At 47.0% G+C, this 25,241-nt stretch overlaps 1 protein-coding gene across 4 annotated transcripts in view; it reads left to right on the forward strand.

The window, feature by feature from the left end:
- The window catches only part of Adcy8 (adenylate cyclase 8), a 216,573-nt gene extending 195,911 nt beyond the window's left edge, over window positions 1-20,662 (forward strand). For 3 of the 4 annotated variants that reach the window (XM_021724125.2, XM_005316148.4, XM_013356229.3), the window contains 4 exons: window positions 8,894-9,040; window positions 15,484-15,576; window positions 16,760-16,874; window positions 20,084-20,662. In XM_021724125.2, the coding sequence (XP_021579800.1) occupies window positions 8,894-9,040; window positions 15,484-15,576; window positions 16,760-16,874; window positions 20,084-20,571 (843 nt within the window). In that variant the 3' untranslated portion in view covers window positions 20,572-20,662. Of the gene's footprint in view, window positions 1-8,893; window positions 9,041-15,483; window positions 15,577-16,759; window positions 16,875-19,893 lie in introns of all 4 variants that reach the window. The other variant, XM_078016706.1, reaches the window with a different exon arrangement.
- Window positions 20,663-25,241: the final 4,579 nt, after the last annotated feature.

Consider the following 25,241-nt stretch of genomic DNA (forward strand, 5'->3'; position numbering starts at 1 on the left):
TGGCCCCAGCCAGAATCTCAGAGTTGTTCCAACCCTTTGTCCATCTCCACACACGGAAGGCAGACTGGGTTTAGACAGCACCAGATGTGCTCCGAGCCTGGATAGGATAGTGAGAAATGGCCTTCGCAGAACCCAACATGACTGACCTGCAGGATGGGTGATTAGGAGCCACCTGGGCCATGAATCCTATCACCTGAGTCTTGTAGAGTGGCGGCTGGTACTAACTGCGTTTAATTAGCCAATGGGTGCTCATTATTTTCCTCCAAAAAGAAAGAAAGAGAGAAAGTCTCACCTCAGAAAGATATGGGGTGCATGTGAAGGAGCTTACCTTGGTGACAGTCCCAGCTGAGTCCCTATCTGAGACCAGACATGATACTGGTGGTGTTCAGAGTCCTGTTGCCCTGGTATGAACACCCAAGAAAAGCCAAAGCAAGAGCCAAAAGTTTTATTTAAAGGATAGAACAGAGACAAACCTCTCCCAAGGCAGAAAGGGATCCAGAGCTGGTGTCCTCTTATTCAATAAAGTTTTGGGGAAGGAATAAAGTGGTGAGTATCCTTGCTGGAGCACTCAAACAGGAGGAGCTGCCCTTGCCTAGGATGCTACAAAAGCAACTGGGTTCATCACAGAGGCTGGGCTCATACAACTTTTCCAAACTAGATTTACAAACTGAGCTCCACGGGGGTGAGAATCCTTAGAAAAAATGTTCCAAATAGGCTGATCCTGAGACAAATCTGTGCAGTGAGCCAGTGAGTGGCCGGTTGGTTGGTTTGCTGATTTAATTTGTGACTATTATGCCTTTGGGCATAGAATGGGCTCTCCAACTTTCCCATCCATACTCTGATACTCACACTGCCTGAAAGGCCCCTAAAGACTTTTGGGTTGGTGATTCTTGCCTTGGGACCCTAGAGGGCAGAACCAAGAGAGACCTCTAGGGTCTGTTTCCCATCCAAGCCATTGAAGAAAGACCAGCACTGGGGAAGCCAAGGCAGGAGTAACGGGAGGCCTGAGTAGTCAGCTCCTGATGCACTCAGGCCCTGGAGGGTCTCAGAGCAGATGGAAACACCACCCACTCTCCTCGACAGATGGAGTTCCCTGGAGCTGGGCTCAGGTCTGGTTTCCCCCAAGGCTCCCTGAGGCCAGAGGCTTTGTGGTAAGAGCTTCTTGACAGAGCCACAGAAGCAGAAGGAACATTGGGGTGCATCAACCATGACCACCAGATGTAGAGAAGGAAACCCAGGGACCAGAGGGAAACCCAAAGGGACAGGAGACGAGAGCTGCCTCTCAGCCAGGACCCCACAACAGCGATGCGTCTTGGACCCGTGGGGAAAGCAGGAGAAACTGACTTCCTTCTGAAGAGAAGGAAACCAACAAGAAATGCCTACTAAGATCCCAGGGCAAATCCTCTAAACCTCGAAAATGGCGGCCTCAGCCCTCATTAGACATATGAGACATTACCAAACAAAAGTCCAGTCAGCATTATTTGAGGTTTGAAAAATCTTTAAACAGTTCACACTCAACTGGGATTAGACACTAACAGGCTCACATCGCCCAGAGAACTCGCACTCTGCGGTTGACTGAACATGCTGCAGGCCAGACACCAAGCCAGGCAGCTGGGGAACATTATCTTTCATTCCATTCACAGCCCCCAGAGGAGAGTTCCACCAGCTGGGCATTGGCGAAGAAACTGGGTCCCTGAGAAGTTTGTGACATGCCTTACACTCCCCGCAGCCCCAGCCCCTCACATTTCTGGCTTCTATGCCACTCTCTCCCTTGTCATGTGGCTGCCCAAGTTGTCCTGGGGTCAGGCAAGACTGGGGAACATGTATGTGCATGTGCGTACACAGGACACAGAGAAAAGGGGGGCAGGGAGGCATCCTAGGTGAAGGGCAGGGGAGACCTGCAGGGGTCTTCAGGAGCCCCCAGCTTCATGAGCTGTTACTATTAGAGTAAAGGCATTCTTAGCTGCTCCTCTTCTTGATACAAATCTGAATGTGATGCAAACCTTGGGGTATGATTAGAAGCACATGTGAGTTTCAGGGGCCACAGGTGTCCCCAGCTACCACCTAGTCCTGCCCTCACTTCACCTCCCTGGGCTCTCTCCTGTGTCCATCAGCGGGCCTTGGAGGTTTCTCAGTGCATTCAGACTGAGTGAATCATGCGAATCAACATGGGTCTCTTGCCTCAGGTTCCCCGGGCCTTGCTCAAAGAGGAGCAGCCAACATAACCCGTGGCTGTAGAGGCCAGGCAGCTTCTCAGGTGCAGCCCGTGTGAGTTCCAGGCCACAGCAGCCAAGGGTCCACTCAGAGCCACTGCAACACCATTGCTACAAGCCCAGCCTCTCTTTCCTCTCCCCTCCTGAATTTCAACCCTTCTTGAAGCCCTTCAAGGGAGTGAGTCACTGTGGTCTAGTGGGAAAACCCCAAGTCAGTAAGCCAGAAAGGCATGTGTTCAAATAGCAGCTCCACCATTTAAGAACTAGGACTCGAGGCAAATTGAGCCTCGGTTTTCTCACCTGTAAAATGGCTCTGATTGTCCCTATGCTCTGAGGGCCCACTCCCAGAAAGTGGAAGAAAAGCATTTCAGACAGACCCAAAGAGTCAAAGGCAGAGAACTGCAACACTGCAGGATATTTGTGACAAAGGGGTGCCAAGACCACCTGCACTGCAGGGTCTTAGGAGCTGAAGAATCATAGGTACAAAGGTGCAAATATTGAAAGAGTTTATTCAAAGTACAATAAGGAGGTGAGAATTATTAGACCCATTTCATGAATGAAGAGACTGAGGCTCAGAGAAGGAAAAAACTTGCTTAGGGTCACAAAGCTAGCAAGTACTAAACTCAAATTCAAGCCCAAGTTGGGTTACACCAAAGCCCAAGTGTTCTTTCCCCTCTACCTCGATGCCCTCCTACATAGAGGAGGGCAGCAATGACACCGATGACTCACACCACCCAAACCCAGGGCGATGGACAGACCTTGCCTCTGCAGGCATCCTGTCCAAAGCTGTTCCAGCCATGTCTCCAGAACAAAGGTTCAAGTGCGCCTGCTCCTCTGACGGGCAGGAAGTTTCTTGCAGGCAATGCCAGCTGGGGTTCCATGCCCGGGTAGGTCATCAGTGTCAAGCAGGCTAGTGCTGAGTCCCAGGAAACCCACCAGCATTTTTTTAGAGCTGTGAACAGGACTCTGACAAGCTGTCCCAGGTGCTGGAGAGTTCACACAGTGCAAGTTCCATCTTTGCTACTAACTAGCTGTGTGACCTAAGTTACCCCAGCTCTCTGTCCATTTCCTCATCTAAGCAACCTTACTGAGCTGGTGTGAGAGCAAAATTGGGTGAGAACAATGCCTTGTGTGCCCAGTGCAGCTGGTGCCAGGAAGTCTCAGTGGAGAAAGGCCGTAGGTGTGAGAAGCAGTCTCGCCTCCTCCACTCAGCACCACTGTGGCCACCAGCGAGTGACAGGCCCTTCTGGACCCCATTTCCCTTGTCTGCAAAAAGAGCATCACAGTGTTTTCCAACTTCACCCAGTGTGTGACAACACCCCCATGTATTACTAGGCACAGAGTGCTTAAATGGTACATGGCAGATGTGAAGAGCACGGTGTGGGTTGGCTGCTATTGTTTTTGAAAATGTGAGCCATCATTATTTTTTCTACTCCTTCCGAGTCACAGCCCCACCTCTTCCCCATTCGCCCATTCATTCAACATGTATTCATCAAGCACCAACTATGTGCCAGGTATTGTTCTAAACACTGGGTTAAAACTGAATAAAGCAGAAAAGGTCCTTGTTATTATGAAGCATGCATTGTCCCTGGGAGACAGGGACTAGAGCAAATAAATATCTAACATATGTCAGGTAGTGATACATTCTCTGAGAACAGAAAAAGTTGAATAATGAACTCGATATTGAAAGATATTTACATAGATATCTTGGTCTGTTTGTGCACCAATAACAGAATACCTAGGGTCAAAATACCTAAGGTTGGGTCACTTACAAAGACAGGAATTCTTTCTCATAGTTGAGGAGGCTGGGCAAGTTCAGTAACTGGTGAGGTTCATTCTGCTCTCAAGATGGCACTTTGAACGCTGTGTCCTCACATAGCAGAAGAGCAGGAGAGAAGGGTCACAGTCCCTCCAGTCCTTTTAGAGGGCCCTAATCCCCTCCATAAGGGCTCTGCCTGCATCACTTAGTCACCTTCTGAAAGCCCCACCTCCTAATGCTGTCACATTGGTGGTTAAGTTTCAACATATAAGTCTGGGGGATCCATTCAGACTATATCAGGGGTAATGAAAGGCACATTGAGGAGAGACCTGCATGCATGTGTCTCCCCTGCAGAGAGGTGGCTTAACTTGGTATAAGACATACAGGACTTGGAATTAGACAGGCCTGGAGAGGTAAAGGGCAAGACAATGGTTCCCTGAACCAAAAGGAGACTAAGCCTTCTCCTGGCTTGGGGTGGGGTGGGCAGGGAAGCTCATGCATATGCTCAAAATCCTCCACCCGGTCCCATCTGTACATCCAGCCAACCAGGGGAAGAGGACAACAAAACAATAATAGTGTTTCTATATTCATCCACCTCTTCCCAGTTTACAAACTGATTTTATCTTCTTTAAGCTCAAAATAGCAAGAAACAGATGGAACACTCAAAGCAGTTAATTAGAGTGAGTTGAATAAAGAAACCACCTCTTGGTGTGGGCAAGTGGGCTGGAGCTCTTCCTGTGCCCCTCCAAATCCATTTACCTTCTTCTCCCTGGTCTACTTGGGCCAGGAAGCAGGGACACAGACCTGAAAAGGCTATACCAATGACCTCATGCCCTCTGACACCCAGCTGAGAGTCGCCAATGTGGCTACTGGAATAGCAGGTCAGAGGAATAAGACGGAGACATAGTTCTGGATATTGATTCCCTTAAACCATGTGAGCCTGGCTATGTCCCTACACAGAAATTACAAGCTCCTCTGAAGACCATGGCCACGCTCCCTTCAGTGCTAATTCCACTCCTTTCCTTTGGTCTCTTCTTGTCCCTATGGACCAAGGGGAATGACAGCTCTGGGCCACAGCCTTGGGCTCCTGAAGGACTTGTTAGGTTTCCCTAATTTCTTGATTCATCTTTCTAATCAGACTCTTTGTAAACTAAACTCTCTTCAGTGACCGCTACTTGAATGTGCCACCTCATTTCTACTGAGGCAATAGGGATAAGGATGAGATGATAATAACTCCTGGAGTGGGCTATGGTCGGAGCTGTCCCCACCTCCCAGACCCACAGGGACAACAGTAAAAGCGGTGACCAGGATCAGTGAGAGAGCCACTGTGGTCCATAATGTTTGAGAAGCAAATGGACCACTCAAGAAGAGCATTTCAGTGCAAGCAGGGCCAAAGGCAGAGCAGGAGTTGGCCCTTTCTTTCCACAGTGGAAGAACCAGAGGCCAGAGAATTCACTCAAGGTCATGGGCCCATGTCTGTAGGGGTGGTCCTCTCTCTTCCCACATTCCTGCCTTGACCCACCAAGGAAACTACCAGTAACGCCTCTGCCCACTGGGGAAGTGCGAGGGAGGGAATTTCTACCCCTCACGCCCCACTTCACCTCATCTCACTGGGAAGAATGTGACTGAGGACAGCCACAGTCATTGGGCCCTGAGACATCAGTGGCCACTGTGCTACAGGCCAAGAGTACTTCAGTCTGTCTTATCTTGCCATGCATTCGTTTGCACCTGAGCTTAACAACATTTCTTCTCCCAAGTGGCAAGCCCAGTAGTACAGGTCCTCACTTCTTATCTCTGATCTCTCCACACCCCAACCCAACCCAGTTGGCTATCTCTGCTCTTTTGCACCAGGACTAGAGAAGGCAACCGTTCAGATTCATCTACACTTAAAGCTCAGGATGCATTGGTCATGAATTAGCAACTCCATCTTTCCCAGACCTAGGGTATGATGGGCAGAGGAGGCAATGCAGGTGTGTAGAGTGGGGGAAGGCCCTGCAATCCTCTAAACCTGCTCCTCTGCTACGAGCTGTGAGATCCAAACAACAGCTCCTCCATCTCCTTTGCTGATCTGTAAAGTAAGGATAATAATTGGCTACTTCACAGGGTTATTGCAAGGATGGAATTGCTAAATTCATGTGAAAGCATTTGTAAGCTTTAATGTTTCCCACAAAGGCCAAGGAGTTGTTAACTCAGCAAAAAGCTCTGCATATTTACGTTATCCCAGGTCCTGTGTAGGGTGTGCATTACACTGCAGACATCCAATAATATTAACTGCATTCAATGTGCTATGATGAATGGCATGTGGTCTTTGCCCTCATGGATTTCACATTTGAAAGAAGAGATAGACATGAAGACAAAAATGCAGAGCGCAATAGGTACACTGCAGAGTTGCCCAGGGCACTGCTACAGCATCAACTCAACCTCCTGACCCATCTGGGAGTCTGAAGATTTATGGAAGACATGGTCTCTGAGCAGCTAGTGAAGAGTTAGCCTGGTTAAGGAGGCTAACTGCAGAGTTGGAAGGACATTTCCCACCACGGAACAGGCAGAGGGAATTAAATCATTTAAGTGTGAAATAGAAACAGTATTTGTGTGTGTCCTTGTTTGACTTCTTTTAGAAGCAAACCTTGAAACCAGGAAGTTAGAGCAAGCAATTTACCCGTAGGTGGTCCCAGGAAACCCTGCTGTGGAAGAGAGTGGGAAGGAAAGCAACAACTGATAAATGATCCATTATTGGATCAGCTTCCTCTGTGGGCAACTGGAGCTTAATCCTGTAGGAGAAGTCAGGGAAATAGTATAAAAGCTTACCTCAAAGTCACCTGGTCCCAGAAGAAAAAAAGGGGGAGGGGGGATAGGACACACTACCTCCCATCTGTCACTGGTTGAGAGCTGCTCCTCAGGGCCCCTAGTATCATGACACTTCTAGGCTGCTGCTGACATGGGCAGAGTGTCCCCTGGTGGTCATTCAGAGAAAAGCACAGACAGTTGAAGCTTGGGCGAGAAGATGGCAGGCAGGTGTATGGGCACAGAAGCAGAAATGCCTTGGTGTTTCTGGGGCCCAAGGTTGCAGGCTGAAGAGGTAGGTGGAAGTGAGGGTATGAACACGTACCAAGCAACAGTGTTTAAGCCTTGTCCTGAGGGCAAGAGGGAGCCACTGAAGGGTTTTAAGAATGGGAGAAGCATGACAGTACAGTATCTTCAGAGGATCACTCCACCTGCTATATAGCAGATGCTCCTGAGGTCTGCCAGTAGGTGGCTGTCATATTAGTGGTCAAGGAAGGAACTGGAAAGGGTTTAACTTTTTTAATTGTAGGAGGATTTAAAAAAAATCTTAGGAGACAAAAACAAACTTAGCGGGACTTGGTAATTTAATGAATGTGGGCCTGATGGATAAGGATTCAATGGTGACTCAGACTCCCTATCTGATGTTTGGCAATTCTGGTGCCTCTAGCAGAGTTGCAGAATGAAGGAGCAGATGCAGGGATAGCAGGAGAGATGCCCTGGGTTGATAGCATTGTAAATTGAAGAGTGTGAGGAAAACCCAGCATAAGACATATAAGTCCAAAGCCCCAGAATAATGGACCTGGAGATAGAAATTCAGAAAGTGTATTCATGTGGGTATTGGAAAGGCTGAGAGTGAATGAGATAGACCAGGTAAGTGTGTAAAATTTGAACCAGTCAGTGGATCAAGGACAGAACTGAAGCAACCATCAGCATTTAAAATGGGAGGAAGGCAGAAAGCCATCTTTATAGGTATCAGGCATGAAAAAAACCAAAGGACTTCACTAAAGCATAGAGAGTCAAGAGAATAGAGGTCTTGGGTGACCCGTGTGCCAAGCTGCAAGCACCCAGGAAGCTATGAGCTAACATGTGTGCTGGGGTTTTTCCACTTGCACTGGCAGGCTGGCCTGTTCGCTATTCGTTTTATTCCAGCCTGAGAGATGACGGAGAAAACTAGTCTGCAAAGGCCAGAAGGAAGGATGAAGAGGGACTGGTTGACAGTCACAGTGTCTGCATGTTCCAGGGTATGCTGGTCCTTCCCCTAGAAGACACACTTAGAGGATGAGCAGGAGCAGGGAGAGGAAGATAGGAGAAGAGTTTTTTTTTTAAAAGGAAAGGATTACCAAGGGAGTAAGTTATAAGAGGGTCACGAGCTCAAGGATAAGCCTTGACCTTGGGCAAGAGAAGGAAAACGTGCACTCTGGAGTTGAAGCAAAGGAGATGAAAATAAATAGGAATGTACACATGTGCTTAAGTGTTGGAGCAGAGGTGAGTCACTGCCCAGAGCACCAGTTTTCTCAAGAGGTAGGAGGTAAGAGTCCTACTGAGAGGAACAGAGTGGAGGATAGATTAGGAGACTGGTGGAAGTTGGGACCGCCATTAAAGAGATCAGAAAAAGGAGCTGACCAAGGACAAATGAACCGACAGTCAGAACTCAGAGCCCAGCTAAGGCTGAAGATGACTTCTCTTTGATAGTCCCAACCCATTGGTAATGATGCTCTGATTATGGAACAATGGATGACATATTTGTGTGTCTCTCCAAAAGTCCTATATTGAAATGCTGATCTCCAAGGTGATGGTATTAGGAGGTGGGAGACTTTGAGAGGTGACTAAGCCATGAATGAGATTAGCACCTTTATCAAATAGGCCCCTGGAGAGCTGCCTTGAGGGTAGAAGTTGCCATCTATAAACCAGAAAGTGAGTTCTCACCAGATACTAAATCCAGAACTATAAAAAATAAACTCCTGTTCTTCATCAGCAGCCCAGTCTAAGGAACTCTGTTCCAGATGTTGACAATTGTGCCTGGGTTCCGTGTTCTGTCCTCTCATGGGGCTCCTATGCACATGTGCACAGGTAGCATCTTGCAGAACCTGACCTCCCATGATCATTTCTGGCTTCCTCTGTGTGTCTTTCTGTCCAGGAGCTGTATTCTCAATCCTATGATGCTGTTGGGGTGATGTTTGCCTCCATCCCAGGATTCGCAGACTTTTACTCTCAGACTGAAATGAATAACCAGGGAGTGGAATGCCTGCGCTTACTCAACGAGATCATTGCTGACTTTGATGAGGTAAATCTGAGCCTCAGAAATTTACAGTCACAAATGGGCATCACTGTTGTCATAGCCTTGTGTGAATTATCACCTCTGGTGGGTTTTCTTGCATTTAGAGAATTCTGGGCTGTATTATAAACACAGAGACCACGTATTGTCTGACTTAATTACCAAAATGACAATTATGAGCTAGCTAATTGATGTTCGATGGATGCGTGCATTGGAGAATGTTGAAATCAAGCCAATTAACATCAACACTTCACATTCTGACCATTGTGTGTGTGTGTGTGTGATGAAAACACTTAAAATCAAACATCCCTTTCAACCCTAAACCCTCCAATGGCTTCCCCAGGCCAGCTCCAGCTCCTTAGTGAGGCACAAGGCCTTGAACTTACTGTCCTTCTTAGCAACTTCCAAGTGTGCAATGCATTAAATTAACTATAGCTACTGAGGTGTGCAATGGCCCTCAAGAATTTATTCCTCTTAACCAAAGCAGTGTATCTACGGCCAATATCTCCCAGCTCCCACTCACTCCTGGCTGCTGGTAGCCACCACTCCATGCTCCACTTCTATATGTGGCGTTTTTAGATTCCACATGTAAGTGAGATCAGACAATGTTTGCCTTTCTGTGCTTGGCTTATTTCACTCAGCCTAATGTCCTCCAGGTCCATTTGGGCTGTTGCAATGAAGGGAATTTCCTTCTTTGGCAGCCGAAGAGTATCCTGTTATATATATATATATTTATACCATGCTTTCTTCTCCATTCACCCATCACTGGACACTGAGGTTGGTTCCACTTCTTGGTTATTGACAATGTACTGCAAGAGTGAAGATGTCTCAGTACCTTCTCAGGGCTGTCAGATCAGCCGGTCACCATTGGCAAGGCCTATGCCTGGCCACATCATTTCTGACCTGGACAACTAGTGACTAGTTATCTAGCTCCACTTCCTCCCTCACCTCTGTCTCACCATCTGCAGCCACCAAAGGCAGAGCATTGTGCCACATCCTTTGAAGCCTAATTCCCTGGCTTGCCCACCCCAGGCTTTCCCCGCGTAGCTCCGTGTGCACAGACGTGCCTTCCTCCTTGCACTCAGTACAGGCCCTCTAGATTCTTCCCTGCTGAGCTCACTGTAATGCTGCTGCTGCTCTCTTGCTGGTAGGATTATCACAGAAACTTGGGATCCTGCAAAATTCTTTCTAGGCACAGAAGAAAGCTGAACATTGCTCCAGGCACATCCGGCAAGATTGTTTGCAATAAGCCAGCGCCAGCTCCTCACCCCACAGCCCCTTCCCGCTCCAAGGGCTATCAAAGTCTCTCACACTTTGGTCCTCTGTTTTCATTTTTTTTAAGTGAAAGGGGGTGATGGGCCCCACATATGACCCTAGACACGTTTATCCATAGATTAGGTAAATGTGCTGCCGGTGTATTAAATGAAATAGCAAAGCCCCTTGCTGCCTCTAAATGGACTTCTGAAGAGGGGCTACCTGTGCTAGGGCTTGGAAATGGCTTTGTGACAAGAAGTTCTAAGAAGAAAGCAGAGCCTGGTCCATGCTCCCACAGAACCATGTTGGGTCAGCCCACGGCCAGCAGAAAGCTGGGGAAATGTAGTTGCATGGAGGCAGAGTTGGGGAGAGAGGTGGGTAGCTAAAAGCATCCAAGATCTTTGAGCTAAAACTTGAATGGTCAAAGGGCTGCTAAAAGATCACCTTGAGGGCAAATTTGGGACACCCAAGGCTGAGTGAGAACCTATATTTTGAGCATAATTTGCACAGGCAGAGAGTAGCTTCAAGTTAGCTCAAGAAACTCACATAATGAGCAAAGTTGCCCCAGCTGTGAATTGAGTCCCTACCCCCCCCCCCACACACACACACACCCACACACACCTCAAAGCAAATCACAAAAACCCTGCTCTCCTGGTCCCAGAAGAGCTCCTCTGAGCAGGAATTGACTGCCTTTTTTTGGCTCCTGATTAATTTTGAGAGGATGCTGTAGCCAGACAGTCTCTAGAAATCCTACTTTGTCAGCTTGGTTTGTCCATCTGTCTATCCACTTGCAGGACATGAGACCCTAAGAATTACAACCTCAGAGTTGGAGAGCAAGAAGTTATATCTAAATACCTGTCAACAATTGGAAATAGAAGCCAAATGTGAGCCTTGGAGCTAGGGAGGTTCAGTGAGCCCTAGGTCTTCCACTCAGGGAAGTTTCATAGTTGAAGGACCTGCTCAGTCTTCCAGGGAAATAGCATTTGGTACAATGTGCTGCTTGTCACCGTCGTGTAAGTCTTAATTTTTGATAAAAGGATTCCATGTCTTCTTTTGCAAAAGACCCTCAAAATTATGTAGCTGGGAAAATGGGAAGGGAGACTTAAGGAGAACCACTCATGACATTTTATGTAAGTCTGAAAGTCTTGCATCATAAGGGACTCCTCTGTCCCGGGTAAACCAGGGTATCTTGACATCCATGGTGCAATTTCAGGTAGAATCATCCAAAGAGCCTCACTGGGAAAGTGACTTATATGGGAATCCTGGAGGAGATGAAGGAGTAGAATCAGCCATAGGAATACCTGTGGGGATGGTGCCAGGCAGAGGCAAAAGAGGCACAGATCCCTGAGGAGGGAATATGTCACAGCCTCCCATGGGTCTCTCAACAATCAAATCTTGAAGTGGAGTTTGGAATGTGCCATGACTTACCCAATGATTTGGTAGAACACGTCACAGAATTGCACCATTCAAGTTTCAGGTCTGGAAGAAAAATTCAAATCCACATTAGCTCCAGTCCTCAATGTGGTGTGCAGATGCCAATGACCTGTAGCAGAATGAATCATGGGACACTAAAAGGCTTTGGAAGCAAGGATGATCTTGCCAACCTCATATCCCAGTGCCTGGAACATAGATTCAATAATCATCTACGGAATGAGAAGTTGAATGGATGGGTTACCCATATTCCAGACTGTCCATTCTCTTCCTTTATCAAAGCAGTGCCTCTCAAACTTCAGTGTGTCAAAAACACCTGGAAGACTTGTTAAGCCATGTCCAGTGTTTCTGAGTCAGTAGGTGTGGACAGAACCATGACTTTCTTTTTTTACAAGTTTGTAAGTAATGCTGATGGGACCACACTTTGAAAACCACTGCTTTAAGGCAAGGTGACAGGACAGGAAAGCAGAACATTGGACCAAAGCTTCAAGGTGCAAAGTCTAGCCCTGACTTCTCCTAGATGGATGAACTTCAAAAAGTTCCATCAACTCTGTTGCCTCAGTTTCCTTACATAAAATAATTACTAACTGGGGTAACGAGGCATATTATCCATACTAGGTGAAGGTTTGATAAACCACACTGAGGGGAGAGGCCATCCAATATCACCTAATGTTCCCAAGGAATAATAGCAATCACCAATGCATCCAAGGCCCTTGGATTTGGGTACAAAGAAACACGCCACCTTGACCCCAGCCTCAAACATTTTAATGCCACTTGGGCTGCCATCCCTCATAAAGTGACAAAAGAAGGCTAAGGGTATGAGGTGGGGAAGCTAGGAAGCTTTTCACAGGAACAGCCAGGCACAAGTTCAGGCTTCAAGTTGACCAAGTCTTAGAGAAGCATGAAGGTCAGCCAGCCATCATAAGGTCAGGGAATGGCTGTATGTGAGTTCATAGCATGGCAATCTCCGAAACTTAGAAATTCTTGATGGTTACCCAAGGCCAATATAAAATGAGTGCATGGGATAAACAGCAAGTGTTTTAACTCAAATTTGCCAGTCCAGACTCCGATCTGCCTCTTCTCTGCCTCCTGACCACTTTCAAACACAGCCACATACTCAAACACACACATGCATACAAAGATGCACATACACACCACACACACGTGCATGTGTTTATATGCCTGCACAAAGATGCACACATGTCAATACATACACATAAGTAACATGCCTGCATACTGTGCACACATGTGGCACATCCACACACAAACACACACAAGTTGACATTGCTGCACAAAAAACATCTATGCACACTACACACATATGTGTGTGAACATGCATGCCCATACCACCAGAATGCACATATGGACATGCACACAAGCACCATGCACATATGCATATGTCTTCAAACACATTTGCACATGTATATATATATATATATATATATATATATATATATATACACACACACACACACACACACACAAATCTACAACATGCACTCACAAATATCATTAGAAGCTATTTCTTAAGCCACCAAACACAAAGCACTATTTAGTTTATCACAATTAGTCTCTCCAAATATCCATATGTGTGTCTCCATCTCTAACCCAAGCCATCATTATCTCCTGCTTTGATACTGCAATAGGTCACCCTATGTTTTCTCTCCCCTGCAGCATCCAGGATGACCTTTCCAAAATGCAAATCCAACCCAGTCTCTGCCACTTATGTCCTCTCTGTGCTTGCCACTGCTATTTTCCTGAAAGCCTGTGTCTTCTATATTTTCAATGTATCCTACAGGCCCTTGTGTGCTCTGGCCCCAATTGCCTCTCCCAGCTCCTAATCTTCAGCTCATAGCCAGGTTTACCACTCTGCAGCCATATTGGCCTCTGTGTATTTCTTTGAAGCCACTGTGCATCTCTCCCAACTCTGGGCTTTTTAAATGCTATCTCCTGGGTCTGCATGCTCCCTCAACACTTCTGTGCCCCCAGCCTCCCAACACACAGATTCATACACAAATTGCTAGGAAACCCTTTCTCAAGCCTTAGAACTGAAGTTGTAAATCAGCTGCCTTCCCAGATTCACCAGATTGGATCAAAATAGTCTATACTTCTCATGCCTACAATCTGTACATTTCCATCATAAACATAATTAAATTTGAGCTAGTGTGTGATTATTAATTTTTGACATCTGGCCTTACCTGGGCTATTAGCTCTGTGATGGCCAGGACCTCATATAAATTGTTTCTCAGACATTTAGGAGCTCTATGAATAGTAGCTGTATTAGTTTCCTGCTGCTTCTGTAACAAATTACCATCAATTTATTGGCTTAAAACAACAGAAATTTATTAAAGCAATCACAGGTCTGTATTCCCTCTGGAGGCTCCAGGGAGAAACCATTTCTTTGTCTTCTCCAGCATCTAGAAGCCACCTGCATTCCCTGGCTTATTGCCTCTTTCTCCATCTGCAAAGCTAGCAATCATGTCACTCTGACTTCTGCTTCTATGTAATGTCCTTCTCTATCTCTTCTCTATCTCTCCTGCTTCCCGGTTTCTCCTATGAGGACCCTTGTGATTAGATTTCCCAAAACTAATCATACCTGCAAAATCCCTTTAACCAAGAGAAATAAGAGAGGTGTGCTTTCCAGGGATTAGGACATAGAGATCTTAGAAGCTAAGTCAGGAGGCATTATCCTGCCTACCATCATTACTACATAAGAGACCAAGGTTTCCCCTCCTTAGCATGAAAATCTCAACTGCAGGTAAAGATGGAGGAAATGCTGAGGATGGCCACCATTCTTTAATTTAGTCATTCATTTGCTCATTCCTCCCTTCAACACTCTCAGTTCTGTCTATACATGCCCCTGGAGTCCTGCATTCCAGTGAGGAGAGAGGGACATGATGACAAACAAGCCAAAGCAGGCATAAGTGCTAAGAAGAGAAGACAAAACAGGAGAGTAAGAGTGTGCAGAAGGGAGAGGGTGCCGCTTTCAACTGCAGATAGGGCGGTCAGCCAGACTACGCTGGCAAGATGGCGTGGAGGGAAGACCTGGAGGTGAGGAGGGAGCCACAGGTGGTCTGAGGGAGAGTCGTCTCCGGAACAGCAGATGCAAACCTCCTGAAGCAGAAATGGGCCTGGCGTCTTCCAGGACTAGGAAGGAGGTCAGTGTGGCTGGAATAAAGTGAACAACGAGGACACGGGGAGGGGTCAGTCTGTGGCAAGCTTTGCAGATTGCATGAAGACATTTTGACCCTGACAAAGCTGGAAGCCATTGGAGGGTTCTGTATAAAGCAGGGACACGTTCTAACTTACTTGTAAACAGGATCATTGTGGCCACCACTCTGGGAGAGAGGAGGAAGAGCAGGCAGGATCTGCATAGCCCAGCTGGGATCCAGCGGGGGCTTAGACCAGGGTGCAAGCAGAGAGGTGCTAAGGAGGTTCTAAGCATATGGTGAAAAAAGTACCAATGAGATTTGTTGAGAATTTGGGGACAGTCTTGGTGACCTCGTTGAGCTAATCAAACAGCCTTATTTATTTCAAAGATTCTTGGAAACACACCTACTCCTTCTAGGGTGTCTGGTCACACCATCTAGGCTCCTGGCACTTAGCAGGTACACAGTCACTGGCTGACTGCAAGACCTTCAGAGAGGCAAGGATCCCCAGCATGAGAGCTAGACTTTTCTTCATGTGAGCTAGGGGCTCATTTTCAGGAGCTGCAGCCTGGGGGAAGAGTAAGCACCAGACTAACACCATTGCCTGATCGGTTTCAGCTGCTTGGTGAGGACCGGTTTCAAGACATTGAAAAGATCAAGACCATTGGCAGCACCTACATGGCAGTGTCAGGCCTGTCACCAGAAAAACAGGTAAAGGACTCCGGACCCAGCACAGCCTTTACAGGGGCCTTGCTATTGCCATGTCACTGAAGGTGGTGACACCCCATCACCAGGAGGCTTGGGAGCGGGGTTAGGAAAACTGTGGTTTGCAGGGACTCAGGCAGGGCCACTCTACTGGATAAAGTAATGCTGCTATGCTGAGAGACCTCCAGGCTTCCCTCTAAACTAAACTTGACCTTTCCCTTGAACAAAAATCAGGGCCTGCCAGGTGCAGTGGTGCACACCTGTAATCCCAGCATCTGGGGAGGCTGAGGCAGGAGGATCATGAGTTCAAAGCCAGCCTCAGCAACAGAGAGGCACTAAGCAACTCAGTGAGACCCTGTCTCTAAATAAAATACAAAATAGGGCTGGGATGTGGCTCAGTGTTCGAGTGCCCCTGAGTTCAATCCCTGGTACCAAAAAAAAAAAAAAAAAAAAAAAAACACGGGCCTAGAGATACCCCTAATGCTAGTACCTGTTTCTTGTTCTTATTTTCATTTTCTCCTTCCAAAGTTGTATGAAATAATTATAGCTCCTGAATTTCGACATATGAACCATGTGCCAAGCACTTAGTGTTAAATGGGGACACTAATGTCTGCCTTTCAGGGCTAATGGATGAATTACCTGGGCTACTGCCATGCTCCCCATACAAAGCCTTGCACCTAGTAAGTCTTCAACAAATGTTAAATGAATATGAGCCCATTCATGATGGGGAGATGGAGTCCTCATTAAATTCCTTCCATCCTTCCTGCATTTTTTTTTCCAACTAAAAGAATTCCAAGAGTGACTCTCTGGGAAGAAACCCACATGGTACATATTTATGGAACACAATAGCAGGGGTCAGGAAACTCATGCCCACAGGCCAAATCTGGCCCACCACTTACCGTAGTCAATAAAGTTTTATTGGAACATAACCATGTCGAGTCATTTACATTTTATCTTTTTCTCCTTTCAAATACAACAAAGACCATATAGTCTGCAAAACCCAAAATATTTTCTATGTAAAGAGCTGCACTCTTAAGTGAGTCTCCTGTGATCCATGCTCCTGGAAGAGTGCACAGGCACATGATTATTTCCTTCTCGGGGACGTGTGGGTAGGGCTAGGGCAGAAAGCCCTGCTGCAGAAACAGTAGCAGTCATCCCACTGAATGAGCCCTTTTCATGTTTGCTCCAGCAATGTGAAGACAAGTGGGGGCACCTGTGTGCCCTGGCCGACTTCTCCCTCGCCCTCACGGAAAGCATACAGGAGATCAACAAGCATTCATTCAACAATTTTGAACTCCGGATCGGTGAGTCGCAGCTAGAAGTCAGGGCTTCAGAAAACGGCTTCCTCGCTCGCTCTGTCCGCAACTTCCACCCCTTGGGTCTCAAGGCAGGGAAATTTTTTCCTGCAAAATTCAGTAGGCTTAGTGTGACCCTGACAAGGACAGGCAGAGGGTCAGCTCAGGCCTTTCTGAGTTTCCTCTCACTCAAGATGTTAGAAAAAAGGGAAGGATACTGGCCTGAGCGCAGAAATACAGTAGGGCTGGTCTTTGGCAAATCCTAGACGATGGTTTCAATCTGGTTCCACCCACCATGCAAGGTCCTGCTTGTAGAGGTAGCTAACCACCTAAGAACAATTCCAGTCTGACTTCGGGTTGTTTGATACTGGTGGTCCCTGGGTTGTTCTCAGATCTCCTGGATGATGACTTCAGGTGAAAGCAGGACTCTACTCCCAAGGGTACCTGATCCCGTACTGAGCCAGAGTCAGGCAGAGAGTCCTACAGCACATTGCCCAGCCTTGAAGCTCACCCTCCTTCAGGCTTGGGGACAGGCTTGTGCAAAATAGTAATAAAAAACAACAATCATTGGTCTAGGGTGGTGGCTCAGTGGTAGAGCGCTTGCCTAGCATGTGGGAGGCACTGGGTCCAATCCTCAGCACCACATATGAGTAAACAAAATAAAGATATTGGGTCCACCTACAACTAAAAATATTTTTTAAAAAACAATCATTGCAATTGAATAATGATCCTTTATGATTTGTTACTTTGCCAGTTACTTCTGCATCACTACCGAACTTCCAGGGGTCTTCAATGCCAGTTTGAAAGCCCCTCTTCTAGTCCCCATTCCCACTTTATAGCTGAGTCAACTCAGACCCAGGAAAGGGCAGTGGCTAGCCTAACATCACACAGCCCAGTAGTCATTCCAGCAGCGGCTCCCAGACCTCTCGACTGAGTTGAGTGACTCCTGGCTGGCAGGGTATGCAGCTGTAGACCCCGACCACCGTCCCACACGGTAGATGTCCATTTTACTTCATGTGTTTTCCTTTAGCAGCTCTCAAAGAAAAGGGGTCCAGAAATGCCCATTTCTAAGGAATGCCATGTGCCTTTGTTCTTTGGAACAAAAAGAAATTCTATTTATGTTTTTGGTTTACGGAGGGGTTGGTCAGGCCTGTTCCCACAGCTTCCATCAACCCTGCATGTCTGTTCTGAAATCAACTACAAAATTGAACCAGGAATAAAGAGAGAACTTTAGTCCTGAACAGAGAGATATTCTAGTAAATTCCAAAGACATTGACTGAACTAGGAGCAACCTTGGCATGATATATTAAACTGCTGTACAGTTACATTGATGTCAGAGGTTTGACAATTAATTTCCCAGCTGATGGAGCATCTCAGTATGTGTTTCAGAACTGCAGTAATCAACTCTATGACCTTGGGCAAGACGTTCTCACCCTCTGAGTCTCAGTTTCCTCCTGTGTAAGCTGGATGCTACACTCACACTCTGCCTGTCAGCTCATAAGTCATATGAGAGTCGGATGGGATGATGGCTCTGGATGTGCCCTGCAAAATTTAGAGCTAATGATCATTGTGATTCACATGCATTCTACTGTCTGCTTTTCAAATTTGCAGTCACTTTTATGGTGTGTGTGTGTGTGTGTGTGTGTGTGTGTGTGTGTGTGTGTGTGTTAAAATTTAGAGCTAATGATCATTGTGATTCACATACATTCTACTGTCTGCTTTTCAAATTTGCAGTCACTTTTATGGTGTGTGTGTGTGTGTGTGTCTGTGTGTGTGTGTGTGTGTGTGTGTTAAAATTTAGAGCTAATGATCATTGTGATTCACATGCATTCTACTGTCTGCTTTTCAAATTTGCAGTCACTTTTATGGTGTGTGTATGTGTGTGTGTGTGTCTGTGTGTGTGTGTGTGTGTGTGTTAAAATTTAGAGCTAATGATCATTGTGATTCACATACATTCTACTGTCTGCTTTTCAAATTTGCAGTCACTTTTATGGTGTGGGTGCCTCTGCCTGGAAGAACCCACCCAGATAGTTGTCCGACTGATCACATCACTTTCTTCAAATCTCTGCTCAAAAAGGTCTTAGCTCATGGTCCTTACTCCTGAGTGTACCCCCACTTTCTCTATCCCTGTACCCTGATTGATTGTGCTGACATTGGATTACCTGTTTTCTTATTTCCTCTCTCCCCAGTAGAAGGTGAACTCCATGAGGGCCAGGACTTTATCTCTTTTCTTGCCCGCCATATCCCCAGTGCCTGGAACAGTACCTGGCACATAGTAGGTGCCTACTCAGTGTGTACACATGCCCACTTACGTGTTTAGTGAATTGCTGTCGTTTCTAGAAGTGAAGTCTAGGTTTCCCAAAGGAGGCGGCTCCCTTTGCCAAATAGGATTAGGGGGAAGTAGGATCCAAGCAGAGAGAAAGTCAGGACCAAGGCACAAAGGTGGTAAGCAGCAGGTGGGTGGTAGGTGGGTAGGTGACTGGCACAGAACCAGCAGAGCACTATGGACGTGGGGCAGGGGTAAGGGAGTGGGTAGGGGAGAACGTGGCTCGTGAGTTAAGCAAAAGGTAAACCAGAGAAGTCCTGGATCTTAGGGAGCTTCAGCTTTATCCTGCAGGTCAACGGAGCCCTGGCAGATGTATAGGAGGGTAGTAACTTGGTCACATGTGTGCAGCAGGCCCTTCCCCTTCTGTGAAAGTGTGGAGGGTGGAGCGAGAGGACAAGGGAGGAGACAGAGAAGCCAGTGAGCAGCCTTCACCATGGACTGATGGAGGGTGTGGAAGAGCTGCACGAGGGACAGAGAAGGGAAAGCTCTGCCCCCGCTCTCAGAGCACCGTGTGGGCAGAAGCAGGAGATCCCGGGCCCTGCCTCCTGCTCAGCGTTTCCTCATCGCACAGGCCTAGACAAGTCAGTGTGCAGGAAAACAGCAGTTCCGCTGTGTCGAGCAAGCACTGGTTGGAGGCCCTGTGCCCAGGGCTTTGCTTCTGATATCTTGTTGACACTTCCTTTCGTTATTTCCATTTTACAGATGGGAAAAGTGAGGCCCAGCTAGGTTAAGTAGCTGACCTTCATCACACATCTCCTAAGTGACTTAGGCAGGATCTGGACTCTGCAATTCATCCTCAGAGACACACATTTGATGGCCTCCCCAGGTAGGGTCCAAACCCCATCTGTCCCTCTTTTCTCCCTCATCTCTTGCTCCTTCGGTTCATTCACAGGCATCAGCCATGGCTCAGTGGTAGCTGGAGTGATTGGCGCCAAGAAACCACAGTATGACATTTGGGGCAAAACCGTGAACCTGGCGAGCCGAATGGACAGCACGGGGGTGAGCGGCCGGATCCAAGTCCCAGAGGAGACCTATCTCATCCTGAAGGACCAGGGCTTTGCCTTTGACTACCGAGGGGAGATCTACGTGAAGGGCATCAGTGAGCAGGAAGGGAAAATCAAAACGTACTTTCTCCTGGGAAGAGTCCAGCCCAACCCGTTCATCTTGCCCCCGAGAAGACTGCCCGGGCAGTACTCCTTGGCCGCAGTGGTCCTGGGCCTGGTGCAGTCCCTCAACAGGCAGAGGCAGAAGCAGCTGCTCAACGAGAACAACAACACAGGGATCATCAAGGGCCATTACAACCGGCGGACTTTGCTGAGCCCCAGTGGGCCGGAGCCTGGAGCCCAAGCCGAAGGCACCGACAAATCTGATTTGCCATGAAAACATTTTCTTTGTGGTTTTTTTTTTTTTGTATTTCTTTTATATATAAAATAAATATACTAATAAAAAGGTTTAATTTTTTTTAGAACAAGGATGGTTTCATTGGTCTTTTTGAATGCACCAGGTCAAACACACAATTTGAAGTTCTGGTCAATCGCATGTGTTAATCACCTCTGACATACAGAGTTTATTGAGAACCAAAGATAATCACTTTCTGGCTTTGAGAAATTTGCAACCAATTGGAAAGAGGAACGTGTAAACAGGCCCAATGCAGACAGTCAATACAGCGGCCATTTTTGGAGCACTTGTCACATGCTGGGTCAGCTGCCAAATTACCTATCTAAAGACCTCATGTGGTCCTCCCTGCAGGCAGCAACTGTTGAGCATCCACAATGCCCCCACGTGCCAGAGAAATCATGGCAGAAGTGTTTCCCCCAACAGCTAACCTGCAGGCAGGGTGATAACAGATAATATTTTGATAAACCAGTGCATAAATAATCTACTTCCAGACAGGGGTAGATGCAATGAAGAAAACTAAGTAGGGTGATTGAATAAAGAATTGGAGGGAAGGCTGCTGATTTAATTGGAGTCAACAGGGAAGGTTTCCTTGAGGACATAGTATTAAAGACTGGCCCTAAAAAAATGAGACAGTAGCAACCAGAAGGAAAATGATTCAGGTAAAGGAAGCACATGAGAAGGTCTGGAGTGGGATCAAGCCCCACACATTAGAGGAACAGTTGAAGTCAACTCCTAGGTAAGCTGTATAGGCAGGTCACTGTTACCTGGAATGGCTGCGTCGGACACTCCTCCCAAGACCTTGAGACTGCAAAGAAAGTTTCATACAGATGACAAAGCACAAAAAATATTTTTAAAAAAATTAAAGGATTTGCTCAAACATATGTAGTCACTTGTAAAACTAGCTCCAGATCTATACTGGTCAGTAAAAGCTGAGACTACAACAAATGGCTGTCACACTTAGGAGCTGAAATACAATAAAAAGACTTGTTTCTCATCCATGTCCTAGTAAGGGTGTGGGCAGGGTGGGGGGCTTCCATGCAGTGCATTTGGAACCCTGCCTCCTTCCACTGAGGCATTAGAGTCCTCTTCTTGGTCCTCTGTATCCAACCAGCTGAAGACAAGAAAGGTAAAGGAAAGACAGTCACTCAGAAGCTCACAGACACCAGGCCTGGGCTCCTACAGTATTGTTCTGTCCCCTCTTGCTGCAAAGGAAGTCGGGGAATGGGTTCTCCCTGTGTTCTCATACTAAAAGGCAAATGAAACACAATGGATAGTATTTGCCTCTATCCCAAGAATTTATATCTGCCAAACCCCAAAGCCCATGTTGGAAAGCATTAAGCCATTCTGGTAAGGGCTGTATTGGAGATATGGGAAGGGCACTGATGGAATCCCAATTATCTTCTAAATTCTTGACCCTGAACAGCAACCAGTTTAAAAGTAGCTCCAGATAATGACTCCACAACAGACATGCTCTCAAATAAAAATCTCCTGAGGTCTTGCAGGTGAGGGGAGACCTCCATGGTAGACATGAACCCTTCTTCTCTAGAGGCACAAAACATGGAGAAGGAATTGAGGTGCAGGCAGACATGGAACTGTCATGATTGGAGTGCCTTCACTTTTGGAAACCATGTGCACAATAAGGAAACTCTAGAGGCCCCAGTGAAATGTGAAGCGGGTGTTCTGAACAGTCTCTATACTGAAAAGTCCTCTGCCAAGGCCAGGGGTAATATAATCCTCGAAGACTCTGAGAATCCCAGGTTGGGAAAGCCCCGGGGGTCATTCGGTCCAACCTGGTGAGAATATTCAGCTTTGGGGGCACAAGATGGAGTTCAGGCAGGTAGGGAGTTCAGCAACAAAACTAGCAAAGAGCCGGCCTCAGCAGAGGCACTCAGGCTGTGAAGGCATGGTATCTAGCAAAGAAATTTGACAGGGGTCATCAAGCCTTGGCCTGCTGCAGGGCACAGAGCCCATCTAAGGTCTGCAGGCAGTGCTAAGCAGAGACTCCAGCCATGGGGAGCTGGAATCCAGGCTGGGAAGCGAGGCCACCAGGGACAGACTTTGTGTATAAACCTGAGCTGTGGTCCTTGGCAAGAAAAATGAGCAGAAGTTAAGACAGAAAATATGAGAACTATGAAGCTGCCAATTTGGGGGTGAGAGATGGGCTGTCATTAGGACACTTCATCCAGAACCTGAGTCCTGTGCTCTAGCTGAGCCCATTCATGGGGACCAGAGCTTGTGCAGTCTTCCACATTAAGGGCAAAAAGCAAGGGACAGAACTGACAAAGTGGCCTTTTGTGGCTGAAAAATCTAAGGAATGAGCCTCATCTTGGGTCTTGTGTGGTCTAGAGAAATTGGGGAAAGCAAAGAGTCTCTGAAATTAGAGTTATGTTCCTGTTTATTTCCTTTGTTTGGTGGGGAGGGGGCAAAGGAGATCATTCAACTCATTTATTAAAAGAAAAGAACTTAAAGTGTCAAGCAATTTCTAGGAAGCTGGCATAACTCAGAACCCAGCCTGGCATGGTATTCTAGCCAGGGACATGGACCACCCTTTCCCCTCTGAACTCTGCTTGTGAAACCTAGGGGTCTGCCCTTGGAAATGGCGAGGATAGATTCCTACAGAAGCAACAGAATCTAAAATGCTGAAGTAAAAAGAGGAATGCAAAATAGAACTGCTTTAGCCTGAGTGTGTTCAGGCCTAACAGAAAAGATTTCTCACTGCTCTGCATTCCTGATTTGATCTTCCGGGGCTGGTGCAGGGGCAGATATCCCCGCCATTGATCAGCCTGGGTAGGGACTGCTGTGCCCCATAAGACAAGCACAGCCCTGCTGGAGAACAGGCCAGGGTATCCACCATATTCCTGCAAGGACCAGGATTGAGGAGCTGCTGCCTCACCATCTGCCATTCCATAAAGCCAAGCAGGTCACCTTGAGCTCAGGATGCCCCACACCCACTTCACCGTGTCCTTCTTTCTTTAGGAACTGTGTGAGTTGTGAGCGCTCAGTTGCAACCATGACATGGTTGCAGGCTGAGCAAAGGGGGACAGTCACTAGCTGGAAAAGCAGCAGCCACCGGGATAGCCTGGGGCATCTATTCTCATCCCAGACAGCTTCCTTCTCTTCTCCCAGATGGACAAACAATGATGACTGTTTTCTTTGTGTGCCCTGTCGCGGGAAATGTGGACCAGGGCTGGGTTGAGAGTTAGAGACAGTTTCTTGGTTTGAATCCTGTAGCTGCCACCTTCCAGTTTTGATACTGGGCAAGTGGCAGGATCTCTGTGCACCTTAGGTTCTTCACCTGCCATGGGGGAATCATAAGGGAAGCTTCAGGTTTGAGAAACCTGGTGAGCAAGCCATAAACACCCCAGGGGTCTTGGGCAGTGCTCAGAAATTAAGCCCACTGATAATGGTGTAGCACTACGTGAATATTTGCAGACATCTGCATCACTGAAGTCCCAAACAAGACTCACCTCTGTTCAGGTCATATAACCTCATATAACAAAACAGGCTTCAGTCATTTGACCCCATATTAATACAAAACAGGATTCGATTTTGAAGGCATTTGAGTTTTAGATGGTGGATTTCAACTCGACCACACACAGCACGTCATGTAGCTGTGGTGAAGTCCACAGGCAACCACACATTCAAGGCACCCTGCAGCTGGGCTTTGTGAAGCGCTCTAAGGCTGCTTTAAAGACATACATATTTTTTTAATTGAAAATGTGCACCGCTGCAATTTTTCTTATTGTTTTTATTTGTATGTATTTGAAAATTTTTTCTTCCACGAATTGGTGTCGCTTCAAAAATGAAAACAATGATCAGCCAAAGTGAAGGATGAGGGTTCCCTTCAAGGGCTGCAAAGGGGTCCCGTTGGCCTGTGGCCACTGGACCGTGAGTCAGAGGTCTCCATCACTCCTGGGATGGAGTGGACATCTCACAGAGGGCCCTGGCCAGGGCATGGGAAACCATGTAGGGGACTCCCTGCGGGTAGAGAGAAACTTTCCCCAGGGCCACACTACCTGCTGGTGACCTAGATTCTAGGATCATGCCCTGCCCTTCTAGAAGGAGCAAGGTTGGAGCTCATTTCCTTTCCTGACATTTTCATTTCAGACCGCAGGCCTTCCTGACACTCTGGCTACCCACGTCAAGCAGCTTTTCTAAGTGAGAATGTTGCTCTCAAATTAGCTGTGGGCTCCAAACAACTGAACCCAATATTTTATTGATGAGTTACCAGGGGCAGAGTGCCCTGTAAAATAGCACCATGTGCCTGTTTGAATTATTAATTGCATATCAGCCACACCGCACGCTAGCAGCCTATTCCCACCCTCCTCGCCCAGGAAGATCAGATTACCATTCTTTGGGGGATCAATTTATCCCTCATGGTCAAAGCCATGAACTTGTCTTTACCTTTTATAAAACAGATAGCATGACCCAAATGCAGTCTGTTTCTGTTTGGAAATAATTTCACTCAATCTCCTCCTAATTCACTGGCCCCTATTATGATATTATCCTAACAATGATAAGAACATGTTTAGAGTCCTTTCCAGGTTACAAAGTCCATTTCCAAATAAGGTTTTGACTGATCTTCATAACAGCTCTCAAAAAGGGAGATTATTATCCCAATTTTTCCAGGAAATAGGGACTCAAAGAAAGTA

Source organism: Ictidomys tridecemlineatus, chromosome 7 (assembly GCF_052094955.1).
Source record: "Ictidomys tridecemlineatus isolate mIctTri1 chromosome 7, mIctTri1.hap1, whole genome shotgun sequence".
NCBI classification, from domain to species: Eukaryota; Metazoa; Chordata; class Mammalia; order Rodentia; family Sciuridae; genus Ictidomys; species Ictidomys tridecemlineatus.